The 14,171-nt window shown below is 42.5% G+C and overlaps 1 protein-coding gene across 5 annotated transcripts in view; it reads left to right on the forward strand.

Annotated features, from left to right (window-relative positions):
- Positions 1-1,907: 1,907 nt before the first annotated feature.
- The window catches only part of LOC141960344 (uncharacterized), a 63,190-nt gene continuing 50,926 nt past the window's right edge, over positions 1,908-14,171 (forward strand). For all 5 annotated transcript variants that reach the window (XR_012633605.1, XR_012633606.1, XR_012633607.1 and 2 more), the window contains exons 1-8: positions 1,908-2,077; positions 2,398-2,498; positions 2,845-2,914; positions 3,820-3,950; positions 5,595-5,683; positions 8,113-8,212; positions 9,512-9,555; positions 10,714-10,791. Coding sequence is in view for 2 of the 5 variants with exons in the window: in XM_074905655.1 (XP_074761756.1) it covers positions 1,912-2,077; positions 2,398-2,498; positions 2,845-2,914; positions 3,820-3,950; positions 5,595-5,683; positions 8,113-8,212; positions 9,512-9,555; positions 10,714-10,791 (779 nt within the window). In the remaining 3 variants the exon portion in view is untranslated. The remainder of the gene's footprint in view (positions 2,078-2,397; positions 2,499-2,844; positions 2,915-3,819; positions 3,951-5,594; positions 5,684-8,112; positions 8,213-9,511; positions 9,556-10,713; positions 10,792-14,171) is intronic.

Consider the following 14,171-nt stretch of genomic DNA (forward strand, 5'->3'; position numbering starts at 1 on the left):
TTGCACCTCCCTAAACAAAGAACCGAATTCTAAGATGACAGCATGACTATTACCTATTTTCTCTCAGCTGCATCATTTCTAACTGCAATTAGAAATTAGTCTAACGGGATGCTTTATCAACAATTTTGAAAAGTAGTTATTTAAATATTTCCAAGATGGCTACTTTTGACATCAGTAAAACCACCTCTCATCATCATATACTTAGCATCGTCAGTGTCAGACTGAATGTTGTATTTTTCAGTGTTCCTGCAAAGACCCCAATTTTTATAAAGGTTTAATTTGCAAGGGACTATTCAAACCTACCTAGAATTAAAGCATACTTGTTAAGGGAGACCTAGCAGTGACTCTGTTGGATCAGCATGCAAGACTGCTTCAGTCACAGTCCTTGTCATATCAGATGAGAGACAGGGAGTCGAAGTCCCTCCTATGTGATTAGCTGTCTGTGGAGATGTTCAAAGACAGCCCTCCTATGCAGGCTTCAGGACTGGGAAACCCTTCTTCTTTACATACTGGGGAATTTGCTGGTTGGGTGACATTTACCTCATGTCCACTGACGAGAAACCCTTCCTGTTAAAACTGAGACATGTGCTCCCACAGAAAGCCTTATTTTTTAATAAACACATTTTTTATTTAGGGGCAGAGAAAGGGTTTCATAAAACTTTCATAACCAGACCGTCTGACATGCTTTTGATGTTGCCACAACCCTGAACACGGTCTCCACGTTTAAGGTTGACCCTCCCACTCCACGTGTGGTGCTTCGATAGTGACATCGGGGCGTCGCCAACCCTGCAGTGATTCACGGAAAAAAGACTCTACAACTCGACTAGAGTTATAAAGCAGGTATGTTTACTCCGGCGCCAGAGTGCAAGGGGATTTCTCCACAAAGCTTTCACACCCACCGCACATTTTACCAAAAACTTATAGAGTGTGATATGCATATTCATTGGATTACGTAACACAAACATATATACGCATGAGTAAGGCTGGGTTAGTTCGAAAGGCTGATGTCAAGTTTATGTTCTCTTTGCACCTGCGCATTGCCTCCTGGTGGGCGTCTTTGGGAGGAAGGCTCATAGTCTTTCTCACTTTTTCGCCGGAGCACGCGCAGATTGTCTTGGCCAATTTCTTGAATAACAAGAGTGCTTTTCAGCCAGTTTACTCATTCTATCTTATCTAAGAGAACCAACAGACCTTCTACCATCCTTATATGGCTATCTTTACTCATTACCAAGACTCCAACTAGTTAGAGGACACCTGTTCCCCGAGGACAAAACCATAATGTTTTGCTGAACACTGCAGTTCTTGGTAGATTTTCACAGTAAACTGCTTTGTTTTGATGAACACAGTAGTCCTTGGTAAAATTCCAGTCTAGGCAAGCAGGATTCTTAGCAATATTCAATAATTCTATAAGTAATACTATAACTTGCTATAAGTAAATAAGCTGCTAAGCAGTTTTCTATAAGTAAGTAAGTAAATAAGTCTCAAAACAAGTAATCATTTCTCTGTATCAGCGGCACCTCAGGGATGCGGCAGCCCCGAAGCCTCCGGCCCTTGCGCCACGTCTGCCGGGGGCCAGAATCAAACCCTACGCCCGCGTACGCACGTCCTGGGGCGCAGCCACCGCGGCCGCTCAGCTGCCCGGCGCTACGTGCCGAACACCGCGGGCCAGCCGAGCCGGGACGAGCGGAGACGCCCGGAGCGCCCGTAGTTTTCCGCCGCAAACGCGGGGTTTATAAACTTTTTCCCGTCCCTTCCCCCAGGAACCTCCGCAGGCGCGGCCGCCCGCTAGGCCGCAGCGGCGGGTTGGGCCGGGCCGGGCCGGGCCGGGCGGCGGGGCGGGCCCGGGCTGGGCTGAGGGGCGGGCCCGGGCCCCAGCCAGGGGCGGCGCCGAGTAGCCCGCCCGCCGCCACCATGAGCTGCGCCGCGCTGCTGGGGCGCCGGGGGCCGCGGGTCCTGGGGGTCGCCGCCCGCCCGCCCCGCTGGAGCAGGCGGCGCAGCGCTGGCTGCGAGCCCCCGGCCGGCGCCGCCGTACGCATCGGCTGCGCCTCAGGCTTCTGGGGGGACACGGCGGCTGCAGGTAGGCGGAGGCGCGGGGCCGGCGGCGGGGAGAGACCCGGCCGGGCGGCGGGTGCTGTCGCGGGGGCGCCGGGGCCTGGCGAGGCCGCCGGGCGGGCGGCGGCTGGTAGCGCCGCAAACAGCCCCGTTGCGTAAGCGGCCGGGCCGGGGCTGCCGCCGCGCGGCCGGGCCGGGGCTGCCGCCGCACGCCCGGGCGGGCCGCCCGCAAGACGGTCGCCAGGGGCGGGGCGGCCCGGCTCGCCTCAGCCCTGCCCCGCCGCCGGGCCCGGCCCGGCCGGGGGTGCCGCGGCGCTAACGGCGGGTTCTTCCCTGCCCCGCCAGTGCCGCAGCTGCTGTACGGAGGGAAGCTGGATTTCCTCGTCTTCGACTATCTCTCCGAGATCACCATGTCGCTGCTGACGGCCGCCAAAGTCCGCTCTCCCGTGAGTAGCCGCCGGGAGCCGCTGCCCAGCCCCAGCGGGCCGGGCCGGGCGGGGCAGGGCTCGGCGGGCGGGCGGGCGGGCTGCGGGACCGGCCCAACCCGCCTCCGGCCCGCACCACGCTCGGAGTCTGTTCAAGACATGTCAGGTTATGGGGACACGCTTGGTTTTGTAGACTTCCTACTTGCATGTGTTAGGTTTTTTTTGTATATTCAGTTTCATCTAGTACAAGTGTTCGTGTCCTTTTCTGTAGAATTATCCAGACACTTTGAGAGCTTCCCCCTTTTCTGTTAACCAAGATTGGGTTGACTTAACCCTAACAAATGGTTACAGCTTTTAATTCTTTCAGGGTTTAGGTTATGCTCCGGATTTTGTCTCCACTGCCATGGCTCCCTATATAAAAGATATTCACAGGAAAGGTAGGCTACTCCTTGCACGAGTTTGTATATTAACGGAGTTGACTTGTTTAGATGACTTTTGTATGGCTTCTTTTACTATAAACAGCTGGTTTTTTACCCCAGCATTTTGCTGTCCTCTAGAAATAATGTTTTAAACATCAGCAAAAATCCTGTTGTAATAGATGGGAAGTACAGGCCTGATGGTGACGTTTAAGTTGGCGTAATTTGCGGTGTTTGCTATGTTTATAAATATATACATGTATCTTCACGTATTTGTTATTGTAGTTTTAATTTGTGAATGGAAGATCGTTTTATAGATCTTTGTTAAAACGTGAGATCTAGGTGTTTTCAATGCAATCTAAAAGGTTTTCAGTATTCCCATATAGTTACATATCACTTATTTTCCGATAACTTTTTCTGTTTACATTAGTATAGCTATACAGCTTTCTGAGTGTGAGAGGAGAAAGGGGATTACTTCTAAGTACCCACTACCTTCCTAACACAGTCTGGAGTATAGAGATAGATACATATTTCTGCTGAAAAGCAGTTCTGAGGAGAGCATGGATGCTTGAGTGAGGAGAGCATGGATGCTTGAGTGACTGGTGTCAGATACTGTTCCTGTAGGAGTTGTTTTAATACTGTCTGCCTGTCTCATTGTTTATGTCTTTGGTCACTTTCTCATTTCCTGCATAAAGGAAAGATGAGAAGTATCTATAACGACTATTTTTCTGTAAACAATTTTGCATTGGCTTGTTCCAGTACTTTTACAGGTTAAATAGTGTTCATACTTTAATGTGATTTTAGTACTTGAGTAGGTGTTGGACACCTTGCAGAGATGGTACCTTGCTAGTGCTTTAGCACACTTTAAGTTTTTAAAATAGAAGTGGTTGATGCTGCTGAACTTAATTTGTCTTTTTTTTGTTTAGGTGTTCGTGTCGTCAGTAACGCTGGTGGAATTAATCCACTTGCTTGTGCAGCTGCCCTTCAGGAGGTGGCGAAGAAAGCAGATGTTGATTTGAAAATAGCTGTTGTTACTGGAGATGACCTAATGAGTGAGGTATTTTACTTTGTCTTAAGACTTAGTCGGATTGTGGAAATTATTTTAGTCTATATAGCCTGAAAGTGGTATTTACTGTCCTATAGGAACTTATTTTGGGTATCGTTATACAGTATAGCCTTCTACTATTAAAAGCATCTAAAACTTCTTCCTTCATTTTCTTTCTTTTTTTGCATGAAAACAATTCTTGGCACATCTTATGTTTTGTGTATGATGGGGGTGAATTTTATGACTCTGCTGTTCATCTTTTTGAAGCAAACTGAATCTGATCCGAGGTCTGCTTGCTCTTCAGGAGAAGCTAGGATGTGCTGTTACTTATTGTTTCTGTCTAAACTAAATGCTCAATGGTAAATCTCTTAGATGTGGTGTACTTACCACATGTTCAAATATTCTTCCCTTCGAGCTGTTTTTAAGTAGTCTATAGTAATTTCCTGTTGTTATTTTGTTTACAGGTAGCTCTTTTTCTGTTTTTAAGTAATTCATTTAAGGCCATAAGATAATGTTAAGTGGGAGGATTGAAGTTTTTAGTATCTGAAAACCATCTTGAAATCTAAGGGTTTTTTTGACTTAAAGGACTATGCTTTATGTATAGTCTGGTTCCACAAATAGTGTTGGCCATACCTGAAAAGGTACTGTGAAAACAGTTTATACATTAATAGCGGTTAAGAGGGGATAGGTTTGCACTATGGTTAAATCTCTGCCTCTAATTTAGAAAATTATTTACTTGTGTAGGCTGTTACTCCTTGCATGCTGTTGAATGTGGAAGATAGTAAAGAAAGATTCCCTACTTGCAAATTACATGCAGTGCTTGAACTTTCTTTCAAGAAACTTTAGCCATACTGAAATTACTTTAGCATCAGTGGTCCAGAATTTAATTACTGGTACAACAGTGAAATGGTCTTATTTGAGTTTGGCATAGACATTTCTGATCTGAAATTGTTTCCTATGCTATTGTCAGTACATTATTTCTAGGAACAGAAAAGAGACAGCTTTTACTGTCTACAGACAACTTCTACTGTTGATACCAAACATCATAAATTACACTAGGAAATGTTATTTGTGGTTTGGAGGATTTCAGTGCTTACCATTGAATACCAAGTTAATTCAAAGTGGAAGGGTTTTTTGCACACTAGATCTCCCCCTGTAACTAGCATTTGACATTGAGTCTGTGCAGTCACTGTGCCCTGAATCTGCTGGTTTCCCAAGCTGCCTAATGTATTGTCAAAAATGCTCACCCCCTGGCCTACCTCTCTGGAAACACAATGTATTCTAGGTATCACCTGGAGCTGCAGAATTAGCCTTGTTTTCTGGCCACACCACCATTGCTGTTATGACAGACATGTTTCTGTTTGCAGGGGTTGATTTATTCACTCCTACAGTGATTAAAGACAGTTTAAAAGCTTAGGGAACATACCAATTCATGGTAGTTCATCATCTGTGAATGCATTGGCATTCTTTAAAGTGACTTATTTTTCTGTGTGCTGGAAAACTATGGTTAAAAGTGTGGCTAGGGCTTCTAGCTGTTCAACTGATCTGTGTTGTTGCTAATTTTAATGATTATATTTTGCTTAGAGTTGCTGTGAAGTGGATCTATTGTCTGATGCTATAAAATACTCATAGGTTTGGTGTTTTGCTTTCTAACAGAAAGAGAATCTAAGAGGAGCTGGTATCACTGATATAGAGAGTGGCAAACAATTTCCAGAGAGTGTTCATAGCATGAATGTGTATCTTGGGTGAGTTATTTTAATGAGTTGTTTTTATTATGGAAAAATAATTTTAACATATTGGATACATGAAATTGGTTTGTTTTGCAAGTAGAACCACCTAGTATATGAGGTTCACCTTTCCATTATGCCAGCAACCAGAAAGCAAAATTTTGTTTGTAACTTCTAAATAAACTTTTAATTAGAACCGTTGATAGTTGTGCCGCAGAAGCATTATATCTCCTGTGAATCCTCTGGTTTTAGTTGAAGCCAAAATAGTTTTAGTTTAATTATAATTGTAAAAAATCCGTTTTCATATGTGGAGTAGTTTTTTGCTGCCTGGAGCAGTTGTTTAGGATGTTGTCACTGGAGAAGCGCAACTGAGGAATTAAAGTCCAGGGACACGCTCTGAGTGCTGTAGGATGTTCCTTTAAGCTGTGTTGAATTGTGTGTCAGGCTTTGTACCATTGAAATTTTGGAAGCTGACTTACCAGCATAGATCACTGTTTTGAAAGGACTCCCTTGCCTCCTTTATGATACTAAAGGCATCTCATAAATGTCTAAATGCAGGTGCTTTAGGTACCTGTTTGTGAACAGTTACATTTTCATTGTCACCATCAACTTTAGATGAATCAGTGTCAATCAAGCCTATCAAAGGGGAAGGACTGAGAAGTGGGACAATGGTCAGGTGTTCCCAAAAGCCAGCATCTCTTCCAGTTCATGTTCCTGGTAGTCCTGTTTTTTGCTTTTCCATCCTTCATGTCATATATATCATCCCTCCTCTGTTTCTGTTTGGTGTATTTCTAAAGTCTATGTGCACAGTCTCCTCCTTTTACATTAATCTGTATGGAAAAACTGCTGTGTGCTGTCTTTTATCATCATCGTTGCACTTTCCAGAAATGCATCCCTGGCAGATAGCAGCATATGGCTGTGCCTAACACAGCATGTATTTTTCTCTGTAAAATAGAATCTTCTAATAGATGAGTTTTTTAGTCTTCCAGTAACAACAGAAAACACTGATTTTTTGCTTGTTAAACTTTGATTTGCAACATTTGCAGATCACGAGTAACTTTAAATGAAATCTAAGAAATAACGTTTAAGATCTGTAATTGTGAAAAATTGTCATTCCGATTCTGGTGATTTGTTCATCAATTAAAAAAACAATGGAAATCAAATCAGAGGGGACAAAAGCAGTCTAGTGTGAGGATGAGGCATTTTAAAAATCTGTTACCTCTGACTCTGCTTCATTAACAGATGCTAGAACAGCAGAATCTTCTTGCTCTTCGTTTTCTAATAAAAGTGGTATTTCTTCCTGGGTGCCTTAATCTCAGTTGCATTGAAATATGAAGCAATTACTAGCCTCTTAAATAAGTTGTTTTGTTTGACATCATCAGCAGTGGGTGCTTATTTATAAAGCAAATGGCGAATTTGTATATGCCTGTAAAAGAAGTCAACATCAGAGCATATAGGGTAAAATCTGTAAGTTCTGTAGATAGCTCACTTCCCTGGAGGGAAGAAATGCCACCCACCGGGACCTGGACAGGCTGAAGAGGTGGGCCTGTACAAACTTTGTGAAGTTCTGCAAGGCCAAGTGCAAGGTCCTGCACATGGGTCGGGGCAATCCCAAGCACAAATACAGGCTGGGTGATGAGTGGATTGAGAGCAGCCCTGTGGAGAATGACTTGGGGGTATCAGTGGATGTAAAACTGACTATGAGCCAGCAATGTGCGCTCACAGCCCAGAAAGCCAACCTTATCCTGGGCTGCATGAAAAGAAGCATGACAAGCGAGTCAAGGCAGGTGATATTCCCCCTCTACTCAGCTCTTGTGAGACCCCACCTGCAGTGCTGTGTCCAGCTCTGGGGGCACCAACATAAGAAGGACATGGACCTGCTCGAGCAAGTCCAGAGGAGGCCACAAAGATGATCAGGGGGCTGGAGCACCTCCCCTGAGAGAGTTGGGGTTGTTCAGCCTGGAGAAGGCTCCGGGGAGACCTTATAGCGGCCTTCCAGTACTTAAAGGGTAAAAAAGCTGGATTTACAAGAATATGTAGTGATAGGACAAGGGTAATGGCTTTAAAGCGAAAAGAGGGTAGATTTAGATTAGATGTAGGAAGAAGTTCTTCATGGTGAGGGTGGTGAGACACTGGCACAGGTTGCCCAGAGCAGCTGTGCCTGCCCCCTCCCTGGCAGTGTTCAAGGCCAGGTTGGACGGGGCTTTGAGCAACCTGGGCTAGTGGAAGGTGTCCCTGCCCATGGCAGAGGAGTTGGAACTAGGTGATCTTTAAGGACCCTTCCAACACAAACCATTTTATGATGATGATTCTACAAAAGATGATCCCATTGATTTCCTATGGGATTTTTAAGTGATTTTTAAATGGTGTGTGGCAGGGAACTGGTTTTTTTACATGATGCTTTAAAAAGTAAAGGTATTTACTGTTATGATTTTTTTCATTTTTAGTGCAAGACCAATAAGCAGGGCTCTTGACCTTGGAGCCGATATTGTTGTGACAGGTAGATGCGTTGACAGTGGGATTGTATTAGGACCACTCATTCATTCTGTAAGTACGTTAATTTCAATATGATAATGAACATATGTGAATGAATATTCAGCAATCATTGTCAGACAATTTTTTTTCCTTATGAAAATGTAGATAGTAAATGAAAAATAATGAGCACCTTGAATTTTTTTTTTCCTAACATGCATGAAAAGTTGCCAGCTTTCACTTCTCCTAAACTTATAGCAGGGATATTTATGAACTTGTGTATCATAAAGCTAGAAAGTGTTTCCGGTGAAGTGAAGGAAGTCTTACTGTGTTTCACCAGTATTTCACCTTTACCTTTTCCCTCTCTTTAAATTTGGTTAGGAAATAAGTATATTTTTCTTTACCGCAAGGTGGCGATAGTAGCACTCACTTTGGTTTTGGCAGGGTGGAGGCAGATGATGTGGTCTAAAACACTGGTCTTTTTCATTGGGTAAGCAGTTCTACTTTAAGTAGTCGAGTCTTTCAAATTCCTTGAATTTCAACAAATTATTCAAGCAGCGTATGTGGTTTTCTGAAGTATTTTGAATAGGTTTTATGTTTGGTGACCACACTCTGAAATACGGAAGCTTTTTTTTTGCTGCATATTTCAAGAAAAAATAAGGGTATATGTTAGTGTTGCATTACAAAACATCCATTCTAAAAGTTCATGCTCTTCTGACCATGCATGTTAAACATTGCCTAATCTAGAATTAAACTTTCTTATTTGTTATTTTATTCTTAGCTGTTTACATTCTCAGTGTGTATTTTTTACTCCAGAGAGGCTTCTTCTAATTTATTGAATGGTTTTAGGGAGATTTCTGCTAAGTTCTAAGTAAGAAACAATTCATATATTGCTTGCATTGTATTGAATTTGGGAGAAATAATTTCTAGTTAAACAGAAAACGTAGTTCCAGTTTTTAAGGATGACCAGTACTACTCTAGGAACTGATAATTTTCAAAAGTTAAAAAACCACAGTGATTGTTTACATGGCACCAAATAGGTGCTAGACTTTTAAACCTCTGGACTATACAAATTTTGAATAATGTAAATATTGTACTTCCAGGTTTTGTTTTGAAGAGGGTGTGACTTTGAGAATTTATATTTGTTTATGTGTATTAATAAGAGGAAGACTGAAATACATCAGAGCTCTTCTAATTTACTGTATAGCAACTGAAATTCCCCTACAGTGTCTGCCAGTTATTGTTCTTTAGATTCCTGCAGTTAAGTAAAAATATATCCAGTGCATTGTTACTCAAAGTAGTGAAAATACTATGTACATTTTCTGTGCTGTATGAAACTTTTATGTATGTAACATATTTGTATTTTTCTTCTAGTTTGGCTGGAATAGGGATGAATTTGACTTGCTAGCTGCAGGAAGGTAAATGATATAAGGAATGGGTAAATTTATATTTCATATATAATGTCAGGATAACAACAACTTTTTAAGCACATAGTGATTTTGCATATTGTTTAATTAATTTATTTGAGTATTTTTGTTAGGTTTTGGGTTCTTTTTTAAGGGTCACTTAATACTCTCATTTGGAGTGGAGTACAGAAACTTCATCCTGGAACCAACTTAAAATAACAAAGTGAGCAAAGGAGCAAATGATTTTATTTAACAGCTTAACTTTCTCTTCTGTCCATTTTGTGTCAAGTGATGAAATCTTACAGTACAGAACAGTGATTTCCAGCGTTTTCTGTTTGGCCATCACTGTTGATAGTTGAGATGGCAGCAGGTCTTATCCTCAAAACCGCACAGAAGGAGATTCAGTCAGAGGTCAGCATCTTTGTATGGTTTTGCAGAAGCTCAGTGTCAGTACTCCGTTTGCAAACCCTGGTTATAAGTCCTGAGGTTAGGAATGTGATGCAGAAAGCACAGGATAAAATTCTGTTGCCTAATTTAATGTTCTGCATCTGACTATGTTGAAATCCATAAAAATGAGTGACTACTTAGGTAACCTGAGTGCTAGTAGTAGTATGCTTGGACCTCCTGTTCTTCAGAATAAATGTGGAGAGAAACTCTGGCTACACTGAATTGGGGATGATAGATGAGGATTTTACTTGTGTTTCTATTGAGTGTTTGAGGACTATGACAATCAAAGATTTTAAAATCATAGTACATAATCATAATACATTCTGTCCTTCATCTTGTATCTCTTGGTTTAAAAATAGGTTTTGCATATTTAATTACACACAGTGCAGACTCCTAAGATACTGAATATAGATCAAGACTTCTTGAAATGACCAATGAAACTTGTTTTTTGGCATCAGATAATCTTTTAGGTGTTCTTTCTATTCAGGAAATTATTTTGATTATTCAGGTAGAAGGTATTCCTTTCAGCTCTTCTTACATTCATCTTTCAGAATTCCTTGTTATGTTTAATGCATAATTTATAAATGTATTAGATGCCTGTAGAGGAAAAAATAGCACGTTCTATTATTTAGCTTTATTGCCACTGTACTATTATATTTTAAAGATGGATTTGTGAAACTTGATTTTACCGGATATATATTTATTAGAATGCTGTTTTCTCAGCCTTGCAGGTCATCTCATTGAATGTGGTGCTCAGTGTACAGGTGGAATATTCACTGACTGGCATATGGTACCAGACTGGTAGGTAACTGTGACATCAGCATATCTGTTCATAGTGGACCAGAAATGACACATTCTACTGTAACTGTGTTGTGAAAACTGCTTCTACTTTATTCTTTTAGGGGAGACAATAGGAGCATCCTGATATTTTCTGTGTTAATGTTACTCTTCTACAAGATCTATTCTCCCTATTGTAGTTTTCCTTTCTGGTCAGCTGGGGGCTGGCTTTGTTAACTTCAGAAGCACGTGATATGAAAAAAAATTTAACCCTTTGATTTAAAAAAAAATTTTTTTTTTTCCTTTTTTTTATCATCTGCTTGTTACTGGCTTTTATGTGTGATTGTAATGGAAAAGGCAGCATGCATTTTGGATGCTGTTTCAGCAGTATTCAGTTAGATCAGAGTTGCCTACTGTTCAGTCACAAACTTTACATAATTTACTTTGATAGAGATGAGTATATGCTACAGTCCTCTCCTGCTGTATGACCTGATCTCAGATGTGTTGAGCTGTCAGTGCTTTTCAAAAGTTACGTGTGTATCTTGTGTTCAGACTTACTGAATTAGACTTTCACGTAGGTGGGTCCTTCTGCCTACTGAGAAGTACCACAAGGAAGGACTAATGTAGTCTGCTTTTGACCAACTTCTTTTAAACTATTTTTAAAAACTAGTCAGGGAATGTTTTGGATAGTGTGATTAATTCTGGCTGCAGTTCATTTCTATTTTCCTTGGGATCAGAGGGAGGAATCTTGTCCCATGCCGTGTCATGAAAAAGCCAGTGTTTCATGTGATGGAGGAGAGGGCTGAAGAGCAGTGGGAGAGGTGCAGGAGGGAAGGGTGGCTTTCACTGGGTGTGTTCCTGTTCCCAAGTTGACCCTGGGGAGGAGGCCACCAGGGGCAGCCTGCAGTCCAGGTGGATGAGCCAGCAGGACACTGTGCCCTGACATCTGAAGAGCCACTCTCCTGAGTTAGTTTCCAAGGGGTACCAAGCTTTTTTCTTCTCTTTGTAGTGACTGTTTCTGATTCAGAGTGTGATCCTGAAAGATGTATTCTGCTTTTCTGAACACTGTTCATTTACAGGTGAAGGCACATAAGGCATTGAAAGAAACAGGGTCAGACATTTGTTTTCACCTATTAGAATACTACTAGCCCTGAACAAACTGCACTCACTCTTCACTGTTTTGTTCAATGGGAAATCAAATGAGAGGGTTTATAGTAATGAGACACTTTTACAGAATCACAGAATCGTCTAGGTTGGAAAAGACCTTGAAGATCATCCAGTCCAACCATTGACCTAACACTGGCAGTTCCCAGGTACACCATATCCCTCAGCACTATGTCAACCCGACTCTTAAACAGCTCCAGGGATGGGGACTCCACCACCTCCCTGGGCAGCCCATTCCAACGCCTAACAACCCATTCTGTAAAGAAATACTTGCTAATATCCAGTCTAAACCTTCCTTGGCACAACTTGAGGCCATTCCCTCTTGTCCTGTCACTTGTTACTTGGTTAAAGAGACTCGTCCCCCGCTCTCTGCAACCTCCTTTCAGGTAGCTGTAGAGGGCGATGAGGTCTCCCCTCAGCCTCCTCTTCTCCAGACTAAACACCCCCAGTTCCCTCAGCCGCTCCCCGTACGACCTGTGCTCCAGACCCTGCACCAGCTCCGTTGCCCTTCTCTGGACACGCTTGAGTCATTCAATGTCCTTTTTGTAGTGAGGGGCCCAAAACTGAACACAGGAATCGAGGTGTGGCCTCCCCAGTGCCGAGTACGGGGGTCAGATCCCTTCCCTGTCCCTGCTGGCCACGCTATTGCTGACGCAAGCCAGGATGCCATTGGCCTTCTTGGCCCCCTGGGCACACTGCTGGCTCCTGTTCAGCCAACTGTCAGTCAACCCCCCCAGGTCCCTCTCTGACTGGCAGCTCTCCAGCCACTCCTCCCCAAGCCTGTAGCGCTGCTGGGGGTTGTTGTGGCCCAAGGGCAGCCCCCGGCATTTGGCCTGATTGAAACTCCTCCAGTTGGCCTCAGCCCATGGCTCCAGCCTGTCCAGGTCTCTCTGCAGAGCCTCCCTACCCTCGAGCAGATCAACACTCCCACCCAACTGGGTGTCATCTGCAAACTGACTGAGGGTGCACTCGATCCCCTCGTCTAGATCATCAATAAAGATGTTAAACAGGAGTGGCCCCAAAACCCAGCCCTGGGGGATGCCACTTGTGACCGGCCACCAACTGGATTTAACTCCATTCGCGACAACTCTTTGGGCCCGGCCATCCAGCCGGTGCTTGGAAATTTGTAACTGCTAATCTTATTCCTATTCTAATGTATCTCCATATAATTGTGCTGTGTCATGAAAATTCTTAGAATCTCCTGTAACTGTGACTCCAAAAGACCTCGCTGTATAAAAGAATGAAATAAAAAACCAGAATGCTAGTTTTTTTATTAAAATGGTAATTCTTTATTTTTAATGATTTTTCTGTGAGAAGTGGCAGTCTGGTTTAAAAAAAAGTTTGAATATATTAAGCCATGAGCTCCTGGAGTGGCAATAGCTAATTTTACAGACAAGTATATACATTATATATGCATAGCTCATACTTGTGTGCATATATATAAAAATTATATAACTGTCTAAAATCATAGTAGTTTGTGTCTTAGCTGACTGGTGCTGACTTGAATCGCTGCTAAAGAATACAGAAGGTTAACACCCAATACTGCTCTGTTACCATGTCCCATTGATCCGCACATGTACTTATGAACCTTGCCTGATTGTATCTGTGCTAATATAATAGTAATTCGTTTACCTTCATGTTAAGTCTACTAAAGGATTAATTTTGGTGCCTTAGAACTAGTGTTCTGGTTAGCAAATTCAGAAAGGCATTTTGTCAATTAAATTCTTGAAATAAAAGCATATTACATGTCAGCCTGTATGATAAACTCCTAAAACTAGTCAAAACCAAATTAACATGTCCCCTTTAATTTTGTATATGGAGAGGCAGAGTAGAAGACTTGTGGACTTGTGGTCCAGCACATCTGTTTAGGATAGGGGGGAAAGTAAGGAGGGGAGGAGATTTGTTAGAGAGCTTTGCTGATTCCCCCCTGCCCCAAATAGTTGTTTACTGTATTCAGGTGCAAATGCATGAAGGGGAAATACTATGAAAGCTTTTAGGCTGCAGAAAAACGCATTTTCCATTTGATAGCTTAGTACTAACCTGTTAACTCTTAAGTTAAAGGAACTTAATGGCATAGGGTTTCTGTCATTTAGATGTTCTGGATCCATTTTCAATGCATGCAGATAATACATTACATAATAACACACAACAATGATAATTCATACTCTCAGTAATGACCAAAACATGCAATACCTGCTGCCACCAACTTTAGTTACATTGCCAGTAGGTCAGCAGAGCTC

This window comes from Athene noctua, chromosome 4 (genome assembly GCF_965140245.1).
Source record: "Athene noctua chromosome 4, bAthNoc1.hap1.1, whole genome shotgun sequence".
Taxonomy (NCBI): Eukaryota; Metazoa; Chordata; class Aves; order Strigiformes; family Strigidae; genus Athene; species Athene noctua.